At 39.1% G+C, this 19,048-nt stretch overlaps 9 gene segments (V, D, J or C); all 9 read right to left on the reverse strand.

Moving 5' to 3' along the window:
- LOC119502164 overlaps nucleotides 1–2,503 on the reverse strand; it is a 13,242-nt gene extending 10,739 nt beyond the window's left edge. Inside the window, 2 exon segments of the V gene segment in view lie at nucleotides 2,150–2,256; nucleotides 2,343–2,503. Coding sequence covers nucleotides 2,150–2,256; nucleotides 2,343–2,394 — 159 coding nt within the window.
- A 401-nt stretch (nucleotides 2,504–2,904) lies between these two features.
- Nucleotides 2,905–3,578, reverse strand: LOC119501378. The segment is given in 2 exon segments: nucleotides 2,905–3,284; nucleotides 3,377–3,578. Coding segments are annotated over 2 exon segments (519 nt in total).
- Nucleotides 3,579–5,673: 2,095 nt separating this feature from the next.
- LOC119502116 lies at nucleotides 5,674–6,337 on the reverse strand. The segment is given in 2 exon segments: nucleotides 5,674–5,981; nucleotides 6,073–6,337. Coding segments are annotated over 2 exon segments (447 nt in total).
- A 1,810-nt stretch (nucleotides 6,338–8,147) lies between these two features.
- On the reverse strand, nucleotides 8,148–8,715 carry LOC119501379. The segment is given in 2 exon segments: nucleotides 8,148–8,488; nucleotides 8,585–8,715. Coding segments are annotated over 2 exon segments (384 nt in total).
- A 223-nt stretch (nucleotides 8,716–8,938) lies between these two features.
- Nucleotides 8,939–10,020, reverse strand: LOC119502140. The segment is given in 2 exon segments: nucleotides 8,939–9,834; nucleotides 9,922–10,020. Coding segments are annotated over 2 exon segments (366 nt in total).
- Nucleotides 10,021–11,480: 1,460 nt separating this feature from the next.
- LOC119501381 lies at nucleotides 11,481–12,189 on the reverse strand. The segment is given in 2 exon segments: nucleotides 11,481–11,857; nucleotides 11,947–12,189. Coding segments are annotated over 2 exon segments (516 nt in total).
- A 1,709-nt stretch (nucleotides 12,190–13,898) lies between these two features.
- LOC119501382 lies at nucleotides 13,899–14,408 on the reverse strand. The segment is given in 2 exon segments: nucleotides 13,899–14,266; nucleotides 14,354–14,408. Coding segments are annotated over 2 exon segments (420 nt in total).
- Nucleotides 14,409–16,644: 2,236 nt separating this feature from the next.
- Nucleotides 16,645–17,115, reverse strand: LOC119502146. The segment is given in 2 exon segments: nucleotides 16,645–16,958; nucleotides 17,042–17,115. Coding segments are annotated over 2 exon segments (366 nt in total).
- A 481-nt stretch (nucleotides 17,116–17,596) lies between these two features.
- Nucleotides 17,597–18,214, reverse strand: LOC119501383. The segment is given in 2 exon segments: nucleotides 17,597–17,985; nucleotides 18,082–18,214. Coding segments are annotated over 2 exon segments (432 nt in total).
- Between the last annotated feature and the right edge of the window lie 834 nt (nucleotides 18,215–19,048).

The following is a 19,048-nucleotide window of genomic DNA, read 5'->3' on the forward strand; positions in this document are numbered from 1 at the left end:
TATTTTAATGTCATTACACGCTCACAAACATTTAGAAAAAGTCTCATTTACAGAAAAAAAACTACTGTTAACTTTGTTTTACTGTCAACTTTTAATACGTGAATGTATTATATTTACATTTATTAACTCCTAACTGCATTTATTCACACATTTTGAGTGATATATAATACATTTTACTGCACAATGCATACTTTTACTTTAAGCACTTTAGGTATATTTTACTGCACAATGCATACTTTCACTTTAAGTACATTTTACTGCACAATGCATACTTTTACTTTAAGTACATTTTACTGCACAATGCATACTTTTACTTTAAGCACTTTAAGTACATTTTACTGCACAATGCATACTTTTACTTTAAGTACTTCAAATATACTTATCTATACTATGCATACTTTTACTTTAAATACTTTAAGTATATTTTATTGCACAATGCATACTTTTACTTTAAGTACATTTTACTGCACAATGCATACTTTTACTTTAAGCACTTTAAGTACATTTTACTGCACAATGCATACTTCTACTTTAAGTACATTTTACTGCACAATACATACTTTTACTTTAAGTACATTTTACTGCACAATGCATACTTTTACTTTAAGTACATTTTACTGCACAATGCATACTTTTACTTTAAGCACTTTAAGTACATTTTACCGCACAATGCATACTTTTACTTTAAGTACATTTTACTGCACAATGCATACTTTTACTTTAAGTACTTCAAATATATTTAACTATACTATGCATACTTTTACTTTAAATACTTTAAGTATATTATACTGCACAGTATATACTTTTACCTTAAACACTTTAAGTATATTATACTGCACAGTGTATGCTTTTACTTTAAATATTTTAAGTTCGGTCCTCTCCTGTTCATCCTCTACACGCTCCCCCTCTGTAATATCAAACATCATCATGACCCCCACTTCAACTTCTACGCTGATGATGTCCACCTCTACATATGTACTAAATCTGTCATCACGGCGACTTTCTCCACCCTGAGAATTGATCAAAATGATCAATAATCCCTCCAAAATACCACATTAAGACACCAAGACCTTGAGGAACACCATAGAAAAAGCCATGCTGTGATTTGGGATCAAAAACGTTTGACATTTTGGAGATTTCTGCAAAAAAATTATTTTTTTTGGCGATTGGCTGGCAAGCACTTCTGATATGTAAACTGCTCAGGAACCCTCTTATTGTCAATCTAGCTGGGAAAGCCATCCATTCTCTGAATGCTCTAGGTCTCTAGTTTGATCCATCCATCCTCTGAATGCTCTAGGTCTCTAGTTTGTGTCTGTAAAGTTTCATGAGGCTGTGAATATGCTAGAGGTCACCACAGGTCATTTTATACAGTGAGGTCAATGAAATGTCTCCTATGGGGACTAACACCATCACACATGAATACAGTTGAGCTCATTGGATCCACAAGAGTCTCAGCTTTACAGTGATACCCATTTTATGTAACTCAAGACTGTTTAGGGACCCCAGTATGCAGAAATATTCAAATACACCATTTTCGAATAGGAGACAAATACACATTTTTACTACTACTACTACTACTATGTGATTATCATAAAGTGGGCATCTCTGTATTTAGCCAAACTTTGGAGCGTTATTTATTTCCTTCCCGACATGGTAGCATGACATTGGTTGGTACTAATGGATTCTTTAGGTTTTCTAGTTTCATCTGATATCTCTGTCTTCACTCTAACCCTAAAACTGAACCTACTAGAGCCTCTGAAAGACAGTACAGTCAGTCGGGATCGCGGGCGGTCTCAGGGGGGTTTTAGGTCTGTTTCTGTCTTCAGTGTGACAGTGAGCTGGTGTTGAAATCATTAGTGGTCTGAGGGCTCCTCCTCTGGTGGCTTCATGTTACAAGTGTTCAGGCACTGAGGGGTTTTTGTTCAGGTCTACTGATGGTTTGTGTTGTTGTGTCTCTCTGGCACAATAATAAACAGCAGAGTCTTCAGTCCTCAGACTGTTCATCTGCAGATACAGCTGCTGTCTGTTGTTGTCTCTGGAGATGGTGAACCGGCCCTGAACTGACTGAGAGTAGTAGATCTCACCACTGTCATGTCTGATAAAAGCAATCCACTCCAGTCCTTTTCCAGGAGCCTGTCTGATTCAGCATCCAGTGGCTGCTGAATGTGAATCCAGAGGCTGTACAGGTCAGTCTGTGGGATTCTCCAGGTCTTTTAATCACTGGTTCAGATTCTGTCAGAGTCTGACCATCAACACCTGTCAAGATATAAAAATACATCACATGAATTTAGTTGATACACAAATCAGAACTATGTCAACTCAACATCAGTGTAAATGTTGACCTGTCCAGCAGCAGATGGTTAAAAGCAGCAGTCCTGTCCTATAGTCCATCATGTTAAACTGTGTGTCCACTGTCCTCTGTCCTCCTCTCTGCAGTCAGATAAGTAGAGGTGGAAGACATCTGAGTTTTGCATTGACTCCTCCTCACAGGGAGGACTCAGCTGTTGTCAGATTTCGTTGTTTTCCATAAACTAAGTAGTGGGAGCATGTAGAGGCCTGAGAAAGGACATGTGGGGAACTCCACATGTGATTTTGATCAATCAAATGTGTAATTGCTGAATGACACAAATTGTTACCCAGTTCCACAGTCTGTTAGAGGATGTGAATGTGATTACTATTTCAAACAAAACTCAAAAGTCATGTTGTTGTCTTTTACAAACCAACACAGAGGAAAGAAAACCACATTTAGACATCAACAGTCTCAATAAAACTGAGACTCAGTCAGTTATTCAGCATCACATTGTTGGTAAAAAACAAACAGGAAGTCAAACAACACAAAATCACCTGCAGCTCATCTAGTGGCGTTGTTATACTGCTCTTTACTGCCATCATATTTTAGGTCTCCTACTGCCCCCTGTTGGTCTTTGTAAGAATACATTCTTTAAGGTTTTTGTACAGCTTCTCTGGTAACTTTAACCAGTGTGTGTCTCTGGCACAGTAATACACAGCAGAGTCTTCAGGCTGCACGTTCTGTCCGTTTAGAGTCACTGTGTTGCTGGAAGAGTCTAAACTGATACTGAACTTGTTCTTCAGTGAATCTTTGTAGTATGCGGTGGCTCCAGTAGCTTCCATTCCGATCCACTCCAGTCCTTTCCCTGCAGGCTGTCTGATCCAAGCTGTGTAGTAGCTGCTAACAGAATAAGAGACCTGACAGGTGATGGTCAGACGTTGACCTGGCTGCACAGTCACAGAGGCTGGCTGAGTCAACGTTTCACCCTTCACACCTGTTAAAAAAACAAGAACATGTTTTTTTTATCACAAAAACATCAAGTTGTACTGTAAAAGAAGAAGTGTTGACAGATCCAGAGAGACTCACATCCAGCTGCCAACAGCAGCAGCAGAGCTCCAGAGAACATGGTTGATGTTGAAGCTGACGTGCTGTGAACTCCTCTGACAGCCTGATGTGATGTTTTATAGCTGAAGCTCACTGAGTTTGCATATATAGAATCAAACATATATGAAGCATCAATGTTGGTCTAACTGGAGCCAATAGAAGAGTCTGTTCACTGTTTTTATATCTGCAGAGTGAAAACATGCCTGGAAATCACCTCTGCTTCATATCTCATATTTTAATGTCATTACTTCACTATTCTTAATGTGAATATTAACATGAATCGTGGATAATGGAAAACATATTCGTTAAAATCAACGTTGCAATAATGACGATGATGTGATGTTAAATATGATGTGAGCTGTTTCCCCGTCAGCGTCTTCTACATCACATTAACTTTAAACTTATGAGCACAGCTTTTTTTTTTTGGTAATTACTGCATTGAATTATTCATTTAATGACTTTATTTGCTGCAAACAGAAACACAGAGACGGCAACCAGGATCATGTAAATAGTATAAAAGCTTCAGTGTGATGCTGCTGGTCTGCAGGTTTTTGCATAAAAGACTTTTATGGTTTCAGATGTTTACAGATGTTTGAAGAAACTCTGAGCCTCTAGAGGAAAACAGCTGCTCAGGAACTGAAACCAACTCCTTCAAATACATGAAAACTATGGTAGTTCATAGTTCATTTATAAGTCACTCTTTGTAACAGTCAACACATTTTATGGACAAATCACTTAATAAATGTGACAAAAAACTAAAGAAACATTTTACTGACACATCTGTACTTTTACTTTCAGAACTTTAACTACATTTAACTGATAATACTTTTACTGGAGGCTACTGTAACTACATTTAGATGATAATACTTACACACTTTTACTTTAAGTACATTTTACTGGACAGTGCATACTTTTACTTTAAATACTATATGTATATATATAAACTGGAAAAAGAAAGTTCGGAAGCTTGTGTTTGTTTGATTATTTCTCTGTTGTTACAATGCTAATTGACATTGTATTTTACATGGTTGGAAAGCCTGTTTATTTACCTTCACAATGATGTCTAACTTGTAAGGATCATGCATTTGTGGGATGAGCAGCACAGCTGATTATGTGGGGAGCGCCCAAGAAAAATGTGCCAAAATGCTCCGTCAATGGTAAACAGTGTATTCTCCTGTTGGTGTTGACTCTTGTTTTGAGTTGTTTGGTGGATTGGATGATTGAACTCTCTATCAGTAACAAGGAACAAACAAGACATATTGGCTATTTTACACTTTATTCATTTAATACACCATCAGGAGCCTCAGTAGCAGTGGAAGATCCATACGCAGCCACAACAGCCTGGCACCTCCTCCTCATGCTGGTCACCAACCTGGTCACACGTTGCTGTGGGATGGCGTTCCATTTCTCAACCAGGATTCGTTGCAGGTCAGCCAGCGTGGTTGTGTTGGTCACTCTAACACGTACAGCACGCCCAAGCTGATCCCTCAAGTGTTGAGTTGGGTTGACTCAACTCAACCCCTCAGCCTTTTTCTTGGGCGCTACCCACATAATCAGCTGTGCTGCTCATCCCACAAATGCATGATCCTTACAAGTTAGACATCATTGTGAAGGTAAATAAACAGGCTTTCCAACCATGTAAAATACAATGACCATTAGCATTGTAACAACAGAGAAATAATCCACATAACACAAGTTTACGAACTTTCTTTTTCCAGTATATATATATATGTATTCTTTCTATATCGCTTTGCATCAACAGAATCAATTAGTTATTTTTCATCTTCTCTCAGCATCAACATACAAGAACTCAAACATCTGTAAACTAGTCAGAACCATAAAAGTCCGACTGACTGATCATCTCAGGTGTGATTGATGTCATTTAGGTTAAAGGTTAGAAGTCCATCAGAGTCCTGGTGTCTTTGAGGAAAACATTATTTATAGGTTTCTTTGAGATAATCAACTTTTAAAAACGTATCTAGTTTAGGATGGACTGAAGTTACCGGTTAACTTTCTAAATATATAAATGCTCCTTTTTTATCGCTGTGAAATGTTTTATGACAGCTTTTGTGGATTTTATGTATTTACGTTTTATGTTTTTTTTAATGATCTTCATGCATGTACTTATTAAGACATGTGGACCCAGTTTCACCACACTAATACAGATAATTTAATTAACAGTATTACAAAAATAAAGTGATGCTGAGATAACAGAGTGTTCCCAGTGGTGGTGGTAAATAGAGGAAGTAGTTTTTGTATAACTCTCCTATTATCGTCTCTCACTGTGTGTCTCTGGCACAGTAATACACAGCAGAGTCTTCAGGCTGCACGTTCTGTCCGTTTAGAGTCACTGTCTTCCTGGAAGAGTCTAAACTGATACTGAACTTGTTCTTCAGTGAATCTTTGTATTGTGCGGTGCATCCAGCACAGCTGTATCCGATCCACTCCAGTCCTTTCCCTGCAGGCTGTCTGATCCAAGCTGTGTAGTAGCTGCCAACAGAATAAGAGACCTGACAGGTGATGGTCAGACGTTGACCTGGCTGCACAGTCACAGAGGCTGGCTGAGTCAACGTTTCACCCTTCACACCTGTTAAAAAAACAAGAACATGTTTTTTTATCACAAAAATATCAAGTTGTACTGTAAAAGAAGAAGTGTTGACAGATCCAGAGAGACTCACATCCAGCTGCCAACAGCAGCAGCAGAGCTCCAGAGAACATGGTTGATGTTGAAGCTGACGTGCTGTGAACTCCTCTGACAGCCTGATGTGATGTTTTATAGCTGAAGCTCACTGAGTTTGCATATATAGAATCAAACATATATGAAGCATCAATGTTGGTCTAACTGGAGCCAATAGAAGAGTCTGTTCACTGTTTTTATATCTGCAGAGTGAAAACATGCCTGGAAATCACCTCTGCTTCACATCTCATATTTTAATGTCATTACACGCTCACAAACATTTAGAAAAAGTCTCATTTACAGAAATAAAACTATTGTTAACTTTGTTTTACTGTCAACTTTTAATAAGTGAATGTATTATATTTACACGTATTAACTCCTAACTTCATTTATTCACACATTTTGAGTGATACATGATACATTTTACTGCACAATGTATACTTTTACTTTAAGCACTTTAAGTACATTTTACTGCACAATGCATACTTTTACTTTAAGTACATTTTACTGCACAATGCATACTTTTACTTGAAGACTATTTTACTGCAGAATGTATACTTTTACTTAAAGCAATTGAAGTACATTTTACTGCACAATGCATACTTTTACTTTAAGCACTTGAAGTACATTTTACTGCACAATGCATTCTTTTACTTGAAGACTATTTTACTGCAGAATGTATACTTTTACTTAAAGCAATTGAAGTACATTTTACTGCACAATGCATACTTTTACTTGAAGACTATTTTACTGCAGAATGTATACTTTTACTTAAAGCAATTGAAGTACATTTTACTGCACAATGCATACTTTTACTTTAAGCACTTTAATTACATTTTTACTGCACAATGCATACTTTTACTTTAAGTACATTTTACTGCACAATACATACTTTTACTTTAAGTACATTTTACTGCACAATGCATACTTTTACTTTAAATACTTTACGTATATTTTACTGCACAGTGCATACTTTTACTTTAAGCACTTTAAGTATATTGTACTGTACAATGTATACTTTTATTTTAAATATTTTAAGTTCGGTCCTCTCCTGTTCATCTTCTACACGATCCCCCTCTGTAATATCATCCGTCATCATGACCCCCACTTCAACTTCTACGCTGATGATGTCCACCTCTACATATACACTAAATCCCTCATCACGGCAACTCTCTCCACCCTGAGAATTGATAAAAATTATAAATAATCCCTTCAAAATACCACATTAAGACACCAAGACCTTGAGGAACACCATAGAAAAAGCCATGCTATGATTTGGGATCAAAAAATTTTGACATTTGGGAGATTTCTGCAAGAATTGCATTTCTTTTGGCGATTGGCTGGCGAGCACTCATGTTGTGTAAACTGCTCAGAAACCCCCTTATTGTCAATCTAGCTGGGAAAACCATCCATCCTCTGAATATTCTAGGTCTCTAGTTTGGGGCTGTAAAGTTTGATGAGGCTGTGATTATCCTAGAGGTCACCACAGGTCATTTTATACAGTGAGGTCAAGTTTAAAAAAATAAAAATGGTCTCGCTACAATGAAATGTTTCCTATGGGGACTAACATCATCACACATGAATACAGTTGGGGTCATTGGATCCACAAGAGTCTCAGCTTCACAGTGATACCCACGTTATATAATTCAACACTGTTTAGGGACCGCAGGATGCAGAAATATTCAAATACACCATTTTAGAATAGGAGACAATAACACATTTATACTACATGTGATTATCATAAAGTGGGTATGTCTGTATTTAGCCCAACTTTGGAGCGTTATTTATTTCCTTCCCGACATGGTAGCATGACATGGTTGGTACCAATGGCTTCTTTAGGTTTTCTAGTTTCATCTGATATCTGTGTCTTCACTCTAACCCTAAAACTGAACCTACTAGAGCCTCTGAAAGACAGTAAAGTCAGTCGGATCGCGGGCGGTCTCAGAGGGGTTTTAGGTCTATTTCTGTTTTCAGTGTGACAGTGAGCTGGTGTTGAAATCATTAGTGGTCTGAGGGCTCCTCCTCTGGTGGCTTCATGTTTCAAGTGTTCAGGCACCGAGGGGTTTTTGCTCAGGTCTACTGATGGTTTGTGTTGTTGTGGCTGTCTGGCTGTATGGCACAGTAATACACAGCAGAGTCTTCAGGCTGCACGTTCTGTCCGTTTAGAGTCACTGTTCCAGCAGAAGTGTCTCTGCTGTAGCTGAACTTGTTCTTCAGAGCATTATTTTGAACAAGGCCACTTGTTCCCCACTGATGGGAAATCCAGTCCATTGGTTTTCCTTCACACTGTCTGATCCAACCGGTTGCATAGCTGTCATCAGTCAGAGAATAACCAGAGACCTGACAGGTGATGGTCAAAGACTGTCCAGGCTGCACAACCATTGAGTCTGGCTGGATGAGATCAATACTGTTCACACCTGTGGAAACACAAATCAACATTATCTCCATCATTCATCTGACTATTCAGTGTTTCTAATGTGTTTATTAGTGTGAATCCAGTGAAAGCTCCTCACAGGATCCAGCTGCCAGCAGCAGTATCAGAGCTCCAGAGAACATGGTTGATGTTGAAGCTGAGCTGATGGAGCTCTTCTGTCTCTCACTGACACTCACTCACTTCTTTAGAAGTCACCTTCATTTGCATATTGTTGAATCATCTTTTAAATGTCATTTGAATCAGTTGAAGGTGTAAACAGCATGTCTTCTCTAGTGACCAGAGAGAAATCAGATGTTATTTAATGTACGTATGTTTATGAAAGATCTTATATGAACTTAAATGTCACCATCTAGATGGTTAATTTAGCAAACTTGTAGCGCTGCTTTGATTTGACGTTTTTTTAAGCTTCGAGTTTGGCATTTTGCCCGTCTGCATCTTGTTTTCATTCGTCACCATCTTCACTTCTTTATGAGGCAACACAAAAGGAGGCTGATTTACATACTGATGATATCAGCTGACTAAAGTTTATCCAAATGAACTAATAACTCAGCTTTTAATTTGTATTGCTTAAATATATTGTATAATGTGTGTACTATGTATATAATTTCAAACAATTATCAGATTCATGATTCACTTCACTCTCCACATCTGTTAGACAGTTTAAACACAACAGTAATTATTTAATGACTTTATTATTTTACATTCTTAAAGATGAAAAAACATTCTAAATAAAGTATTAACCTCCATACGTGATATAGGTAGGAGTCAAATAAATTCACTTTGTAAACAATAAAGTTAAATACTGTTATCAGTAATGGGAAGTTTTAAGGAGTGTGCATAATGCTAGGACAAAGATTAATTTATTATTTAAAAATATATATATAGCAAACTGTATCATGTAAACATTAAAAACATAAATATATAAAAAATGCAAAGAATACTTCATGCTTTTCTTCAACCAGCCGAGTCAGAATGAGTCCTGTAGGATTTTGTACAGCTGCTCAACCAACTCCAGTCACTGTGGCTCTCGAGCACAATAATAAACAGCAGAGTCTTCAGTCCTCAGACTGTTCATCTGCAGATACAGCTGCTCTCTGTCGTTGTCTCTGGAGACGGTGAACCGGCCCTGAACTGACTGAGAGTAGTATTTGCTATCACTGTCATATTCGATAATCGCAATCCACTCCAGTCCTTTTCCAGGAGCCTGTCTGATCCAGGCCATCCAGTAGCTACTAAAATCAACCCCAGAGGCTGTACAGGTCAGTCTGTGGGATTCTCCAGGTCTTTTAATCACTGGTTCAGATTCTGTCAGAGTCTGACCATCAACACCTGTCAAGATATAAAAATACATCATGAGAAATATGTCAGTTACACAAATAAAAACTATGTCAACTCAACATCAGTGTAAATGTTGACCTGTCCAGCAGCAGATGGTTAAAAGCAGCAGTCCTGTCCTATAGTCCATCATGTTGAGCTGTGTGTCCACTGTCCTCTGTCCTCCTCTCTGCAGTCAGATAAGTAGAGGTGGAAGACATCTGAATTTTGCATTGACTCCTCCTCACAGGGAGGATACGACTAGATCAGGCTTGATAAGGCTGTGAATGAGTCCTGTGATTGACTGGTGACCTGTCTATATACCTCACCTCTCGTTCTCTGTCACCTTGAATTGAATAAGCTAGTAGCTAACGGATGGACTGATGGATGGAATGTGGAAGTTCATTTTACATTCATCTGTCCTCTGTGTTTAAGGCTTATCTGACATGTTTCAGCTGAATTAGTCTAAAGTGCTTTATATTAAGATCCCATATTTCCTTCAGAGAAGCAGAAATCCTGCTTGAGGTCTCCTCGCTCCCTGTCAGTTCATCATCATCTTGAATCCTCTCTCAACATCACCTATACTGCCCTCTCCTGGCTTCATTCATATCTCACAGACAGACACCAGTTCATCAGCATTCACTGCATCTTTACCACGGCTACTCAAGGCGTCCCTCAGGGCTTTGTGCTTGGTCCTCCCCTGTTCACCCTCTACACGCTCCCCCTCTGTAATATCATCCGTCATCATGACCCCCACTTCAACTTCTACGCTGATGATGTCCACCTCTACATATACACTAAATCCGTTATCACGGCGACTCTCTCCACCCTGAGAATTGATATAAATGATCAATAATCCCTCTAAAATACCACATTAAGACACCAAGACCTTGAGGAACACCATAGAAAAAGCCATGCTGTGATTTGGGATCAAAAACTTTTGACATTTTGGAGATTTCTGCAAGAATAGTATATTTTTGGCGATTGGATGGCAAAAACTTGTGTTGTGTAAACTGCTCAGAAACCCCCTTATTGTCAATCTAGCTAGGAAAGCCATCCATCCTCTGAATGTTCTAGGTTTTTAGTTTGTGGCTGTAAAGTTTCATGAAGCTGTGATTATCCTAGAGGTCACCACAGGTCATTTTATAAAGTGAGGTCAATGAAATGGCTCCTATGGGGACTAACATCATCACACATGAATACAGTTGGGCTCAGAGGTGGAAGACATCAGAGTTTTGCATTGACTCCTCCTCACAGGGAGGACTCAGCTGATCTCAGATTTCGTTGTTTTCCATAAACTAAGTAGTGGGAGCATGTAGACGCCTGAGAAAGGTCATGTGGGGAACTCCACATGTGATTTTGATCACTCAAATGTGTAATTGCTGAATGACACCAGTTGTTACCCAGCTCTACAGTCTGTTAGAGTATGTGAATGTGATTACTATTTCAAACAAAACTGCTGTTATCATTTACAAACCAACACAGAGGAAAGAAAACCACATTTAGACATCAACAGTCTCAATAAAACTGAGACTCAGTCAGTTATTCAGCTTCACATTGTTGGTAAAAAACAAACAGGAAGTCAAACACCACAAAATCACCTGCAGCTCATCTAGTGGCGTTATTATACTGGTCTTTACTGCCATCATATTTTAGGTCTCCTACTCCCCCCTGTTGGTCTTTGTAAGAATACATTCTTTAAGGTTTTTGTACAGCTTCTCTGGTAACTTTAACCAGTGTGTGTCTCTGGCACAGTAATACACAGCAGAGTCTTCAGGCTGCACGTTCTGTCCGTTTAGAGTCACTGTGTTGCTGGAAGAGTCTAAGTCGATACTGAACTTGTTCTTCAGTGAATCTTTGTAGTATGAATCTCCAGTATATTTCATTCCGATCCACTCCAGTCCTTTCCCTGCAGGCTGTCTGATCCAAGCTGTCCAGTAGCTGCTAACAGAATAAGAGACCTGGCAGGTGATGGTCAGACGTTGACCTGGCTGCACAGTCACAGAGGCTGGCTGAGTCAACGTTTCACCCTTCACACCTGTTAAAAAAACAACATGTTTTTTTTATCACAAAAATATCAAGTTGTACTGTAAAAGAAGAAGTGTTGACAGATCCAGAGAGACTCACATCCAGCTGCCAACAGCAGCAGCAGAGCTCCAGAGAACATGGTTGATGTTGAAGCTGACGTGCTGTGAACTCCTCTGACAGCCTGATGTGATGTTTTATAGCTGAAGCTCACTGAGTTTGCATATATAGAATCAAACATATATGAAGCATCAATGTTGGTCTAACTGGAGCCAATAGAAGAGTCTGTTCACTGTTTTTATATCTGCAGAGTGAAAACATGCCTGGAAATCACCTCTGCTTCACATCTCATATTTTAATGTCATTATATGCTCACAAACATTTAGAAAAAGTCTCATTTACAGAAATAAAACTACTGTTAACTTTGTTTTATTGTCAACTTTTAATACCTGAATGTATTATATTTACATTTATTAACTCCTAACTGCATTTATTCACACATTTTGAGTGATATATATAGTACATTTTACTGCACAATGCATACTTTTACTTTAAATACTTGAAATATACTTAACTGCACAATGCATACTACTTTTACTTTAAGTACATTTTACTGCACAATGCATACTTTTACTTTAAGTACATTTTACTGCACAATGTATACTTTTACTTTACGTACATTTTTACTGCACAATGCATACTTTTACTTTAAATACATTTTACTGCACAATGCATACTTTTACATTAAATACTTTCAGTAAATGTTACTGCACAATGCATTCTTTTACTTTAAGTACTTCAAATATACTTAACTGTACTATGCATACTTTTATTTTAAATACTTTAAGTATATTTTACTGCACAGTGCAGACTTTTACTTTAAGCACTTTAAGTATATTATACTGCACAGTGTATACATTTACTTTAAATATTGTAAGTTCAGTCCTCTCCTGTTCATCCTCTACACGATCCCCCTCTGTAATATCATCCGTCATCATGACCCCCCACTTCAACTTCTACGCTGATGATGTCCACCTCTACATATACACTAAATCCCTCATCACCGCAACTCTCTCCATCCTGAGAATTGATAAAAATTATAAATAATCCCTTCAAAATACCACATTAAGACACCAAGACCTTGAGGAACACCATAGAAAAAGCCATGCTGTGATTTGGGATAAAAAACTTTTGACAATTGGGAGATTTCTGCAAGAATTGTAGTTTTTTTGGCGATTGGCTGACGAGCACTTGTGTTGTGTAAACTGCTCAGAAACCCCCTTATTGTCAATCTAGCTGGGAAAGCCATCCATCTTCTGAATGCTCTAGGTCTCTAGTTTGATCCATCCATCCTCTGAATGCTCTAGGTTTCTAGTCTGATCCATCCATTCTCTGAATGTTCTAGGTCTCTAGTTTGATCCATCCATCCTCTGAATGTTCTAGGTCTCTAGTTTGTGGCTGTAAAGTTTCATGAGGCTTTTATTATCTTAGAGGTCAACACAGGTCATTTTATACAGTGAGGTCAAGTTTAAAAAAAAAATAAATGGTCTCACTACAATGAAATGTCTCCTATGGGGACTAACATCATCACACATGAATACAGTTGGGCTCATTGGATCCACAAGAGTCTCAGCTTTACAGTGATACCCACGTTATATAATTCAACACTGTTTAGGGACCCCAGTATGCAGAAATATACAAATACACCATTTTAGAATAGGAGACAATAACACATTTATACTATATGTGATTATCATAAAGTGGGCATGTCTGTATTTAGCCCACCTTTGGAACGTTATTAATTTCCTTCCCGACATGTTAGCTTGACTTGGTTGGTACCACAGGATTCTGTAGGTTTTCTAGTTTCATCTGATATCTGTGTCTTCACTCTAACCCTAAAACTGAACCTACTAGAGCCTCTGAAAGACAGTACAGTCAGTCGGGATTGCGGGCGGTCTCAGGGGGGTTTTAGGTCTGTTTCTGTCTTCAGTGTGACAGTGAGCTGGTGTTGAAATCATTAGTGGTCTGAGGGCTCCTCCTCTGGTGGCTTCATGTTACAAGTGTTCAGGCACCGAGGGGTTTTTGTTCAGGTCTACTGATGGTTTGTGTTGTTGTGGCCCTCTGGCACAGTAATACACAGCAGAGTCTTCAGTCCTCAGACTGTTCATCTGCAGATACAGCTGCTGTCTGTTGTTGTCTCTGGAGATGGTGAACCGGCCCTGAACTGACTGGGAGTAGAATTTGCCGCTACTGTCACCATAGATAAAAGCGATCCACTCCAGTCCTTTTCCAGGAGCCTGTCTGATCCAGTTCATCCAGTAGCTGCTGAATGTGAACCCAGAGGCTGTACAGGTCAGTCTGTGGGATTCTCCAGGTCTTTTAATCACTGGTTCAGATTCTGTCAGAGTCTGACCATCAACACCTGTCAAGATATAAAAATACATCATGAGAAATATGTCAGTTACACAAATCAGAACTATGTCAACTCAACATCAGTGTAAATGTTGACCTGTCCAGCAGCAGATGGTTAAAAGCAGCAGTCCTGTCCTATAGTCCATCATGTTAAAGTGTGTGTCCACTGTCCTCTGTCCTCCTCTCTGCAGTCAGATAAGTAGAGGTGGAAGACGTCTGAGTTTTGCATTGACTCCTCCTCACAGGGAGGATACGACTAGATCAGACTTGATAAGGCTGTGAATGAGTCCTGTGATTGACTGCTGACCTGTCTATATACCTCACCTCGTCCTCTGTCACCTGGGATTGAATAAGCTAGTGGCTAATGGATGGATGGATGATTAGACTGTGAAAGTAAATTTTACATTTATCTATCTCTGTGTTTAAGGCTTATCTGACATGTTTCAGTTGAAGTAGTCTAAAGTGCTTTATATTAAGATCCCATATTTCCTTCTGAGAAGCAGAAATCATGCTTGAGGTCTCCTCACTCCCTGTCAGTTCATCAACATCTTGAGTCCTCTCTCAACATCACCTGTACTGCCCTCTCCTGGCTTCATTCATATCTCACAGACAGACACCAGTTCATCAGCATTAACTGCATCTTTACCACGGCTACTCAAGGCGTCCCTCAGGGCTTTTTGCTTGGTCCTGTGCTGTTCATCCTCTACACGCTCCCCCTCTGTAATATCATCCATCATCATGACCCCCACTTCAACTTCTACGCTGATGATGTCCACCTCTACATATATACACTAAATCGGTTATCACGGCGACTCTCTCCACCCTGAGAATTGATCAAAATGATCAATAATCCCTCCAAAATACCACATTAAGACACCAAGACCTTGAGGAACACCATAGAAAAAGCCATGCTGTGATTTGGGAACAAAACCTTTTGATATTTTGGAGATTTCTGCAAGAATTTCATTTTTTCAGCAATTGGCTGGCGAGCACTCCTGTTGAGTAAAAATGCTCAGAGACCCCCTTATTGTCAATCTAGCTAGGAAAGCCATCCATCCTCTGAATGCCCTAGGTCTCTAGTTTGATCCATCCATCCTCTGAATGCTCTAGGTCTCTAGTTTGATCCATCCATCCTCTGAATGCTCTAGGTCTCTAGTTTGTGTCTGTAAAGTTTCATGAGGCAGTGATTATCCTAGAGGTCACCACAGGTAATTTTATACAGTGAGGTCAATGAAATGTCTCCTATGGGGACTAACATCATCACACATGAATACAGTTGAGTTCATTGGGGAACATTGTCAGAGCATAAGGAAGCAGGTTTTCTTCCAGGACAACTTTGTACTTTGGCTTGATTCATGCGTCCTTCACAAAGACAAATCTGCCCGATTCCAGCCTTGCTGAAGCACCCCCAGATCATCACCGATCCTCCACCAAATTTCTCAGTAGGTGCGAGACACTGAGGCTTGTAGACCTCTCCAGGTCTCCGTCTAACCATTAGATGACCAGGTGTTGGGCGAAGCTGAAAATTGGACTCATCAGAGAAGATGACTTATTCCAGTCCTCTATGGTCCAATCCTTATGGTCTTTTGCAAACCTCAGCCTGGCTCTTCTTTGCTTCTTTGGTGCTCTGACAATGTTCCCCAACTCTGAGGAGTGTTTTTTCCAGCAGGACAATGCTCCATGCCACACAGCCAGGTCAGTGAAGGTGTGGATGAAGGACCCCCAGATCAGGACCCTGTCATGGCCAGCCCAATCTCCAGACCTGAATCCCATTGAAAACCTCTGGAATGTGATCAAGAGGAAGATGGATGATCACAAGCCCTCAAACAAAGCCCAGCTGAGGAGTGGCATAAAGTCACCCAACAGCAATGTGAAAGCCTGGTGGAGAGCATGCCAAGACGCATGAAAGCTGTGATTGTCAATCAAGGTTATTCCACCAGATATTGATTTCTGAACTCTTCCTAAGTTAAAACATTAGTATTTTCTTGTTTAAAAATGAATATGAACTTGTTTTCTTTGTATTATTCCAGATCTGAAAACACTTCATCTTTTTTGTTATTTTGACCAGTTGTCATTTTCTGCAAATAAATGCTCTAAATGACAATATTTTTATTTGAAATTTGGGAGGAATGTTGTCAGTAGTTTATAGAATGAAACAATTTTTTTAATTTTACTCAAACACATACCAATAAATAGTAAAACCAGAGAAACTGATAATTTTGAAGTGGTCTCTTAATTTTTTCCAGAGCTGTATATAGCTAACTATATCATGTAAACATTAAAAAAATAAATATATAAAAAATGCAAAGAATACTTCATGCTTTTCTTCAACCAGACCAGTCAGAATGAGTCCTGTAGGATTTTGTACAGCTGCTCAAACAACTGCAGTCACTGTGGCGCTCGAGCACAATAATAAACAGCAGAGTCTTCAGTCCTCAGACTGTTCATCTGCAGATACAGCTGCTGTCTGTTGTTGTCTCTGGAGACGGTGAACCGGCCCTGAACTGACTGAGAGTAGTAGATGCTGACGCTGTTATGACTGATAATAGCAATCCACTCCAGTCCTTTTCCAGGAGCCTGTCTGATCCAGCTCATCCAGTAGTTATTAACGTGAACCCCAGAGGCTGTACAGGTCAGTCTGTGGGATTCTCCAGGTCTTTTAGTCACTGGTTCAGATTCTGTCAGAGTCTGACCATCAACACCTGTCAAGATATAAAAAAACATCACATGATACATATAACACAAATCAGAACTATGTCAACTCAACATCAGTGTAAATGTTGACCTGTCCAGCAGCAGATGGTTAGAAGCAGCAGTCCTGTCCTATAGTCCATCATGTTAAACTGTGTGTCCACTGTCCTCCTCTCTGCAGTCAGATAAGTAGAGGTGGAAGACATCTGAGTTTTGCATTGACTCCTCCTCACAGGGAGGACTCAGCTGTTGTCAGATTTCGTTGTTTTCCATGAACTAAGTAGTGGGAGCATGTAGAGGCCTGAGAAAGGACATGTGGGGAACTCCACATGTGATTTTGATCAATCAAATGTGTAATTGCTGAATGACACCAATTGTTACCCAGTTCTACAGTCTGTTAGAGGATGTGAATGTGATTACTATTTCAAACAAAACTTAAAAGTCATGCTGTTATCTTTTACAAACCAACACAGAGGAAAGAAAACCACATTTAGACATCAACAGCCTCAATAAAACTGAGACTCAGTCAGTTATTCAGCATCACATTGTTGGTAAAAAACAAACAGGAAGTCAAACACTTCAGAATCACCTGCAGCTCATCTAGTGGCGTTGTTATACTGCTCTTTACTGCCATCATATTTTAGGTCTCCTACTGCCCCCTGTTGGTCTTTGTAAGAATACATCCTTTAAGGTTTTTGTACAGCTTCTCTGGTAACTTTAACCAGTGTGTGTCTCTGGCACAGTAATACACAGCAGAGTCTTCAGGCTGCACGTTCTGTCCGTTTAGAGTCACTGTTCCAGCAGAAGTGTCTCTGCTGTAGCTGAACTTGTTCTTCAGAGCATTATTTTGAACAAGGCCACCTCCACCCCACTGATGGGAAATCCAGTCCATTGGTTTTCCTTCACACTGTCTGATCCAACCGGTTGCATAGCTGTCATCAGTCAGAGAATAACCAGAGACCTGACAGGTGATGGTCAAAGACTGTCCAGGCTGCACAACCATTGAGTCTGGCTGGATGAGATCAATACTGTTCACACCTGTGGAAACACAAATCAACATTATCTCCATCATTCATCTGACTATTCAGTGTTTCTAATGTGTTTATTAGTGTGAATCCAGTGAAAGCTCCTCACAGGATCCAGCTGCCAGCAGCAGTATCAGAGCTCCAGAGAACATGGTTGATGTTGAAGCTGAGCTGATGGAGCTCTTCTGTCTCTCACTGACACTCACTCACTTCTTTAGAAGTCACCTTCATTTGCATATTGTTGAATCATCTTTTAAATGTCATTTGAATCAGTTGAAGGTGTAAACAGTGTGTCTTCTCTAGTGACCAGAGAGAAATCAGTTTTTATTTAAAGAACATATTTTTATGAAAGATCTTATATGGACTTAAATGTCACCATCTAGATGGTTAATTTAGTAAACTTGTAGCGCTGCTTTGATTTGATTTAATGTAAAGATATGTTTTAAAACTCTGGAAGTTAGTGAGTTAATGTCTAAAAACAGAATATTGTAAAGTTTTCATCACAATAAGGTTGTCTTCTTATAAATGCAGGCGTTGCTGTGAGTCACGATAAACTGTCCCAACCACAGACTGAATATTAGAAGTGGACGTAGTCACCATGACGTCACCCATTGGTTAGTGGACTACGGTTTTAAAGCCTTGAGTTCGACATTTTCACCGTCACCAACTTGGTTTTTGTCCGTCGCCGTCTTGGTTGTAAACCAGTTAACTTTCTAAATATACAGGACTGTCTCAGAGAATTAGAATATTGTGATAAAGTTCTTTATTTTCTGTAATGCAATTAAAAAAACAAAAATGTCATGCATTCTGGATTCATTACAAATCAACTGAAATATTGCAAGCCTTTTATTCTTTTAATATTGCTGATTATGGCTTACAGCTTAAGAAAACACAAATATCCTATCTCTAAATATTAGAATATTTCCTCAGACCAAGTAAAAAAAAAGATTGATAACAGTAAAACAAAATCAAACATTTGAAAATGTCCATTAATGCACTCAGTACTTGGTTGGGAATCCTTTTGCACGGATTACAGCATCAATGCGGCGTGGCATGGAGGCAATCAGCCTGTGGCA

The sequence above is a fragment of the Sebastes umbrosus genome, chromosome 14 (genome assembly GCF_015220745.1).
Source record: "Sebastes umbrosus isolate fSebUmb1 chromosome 14, fSebUmb1.pri, whole genome shotgun sequence".
NCBI lineage: Eukaryota > Metazoa > Chordata > Actinopteri > Perciformes > Sebastidae > Sebastes > Sebastes umbrosus.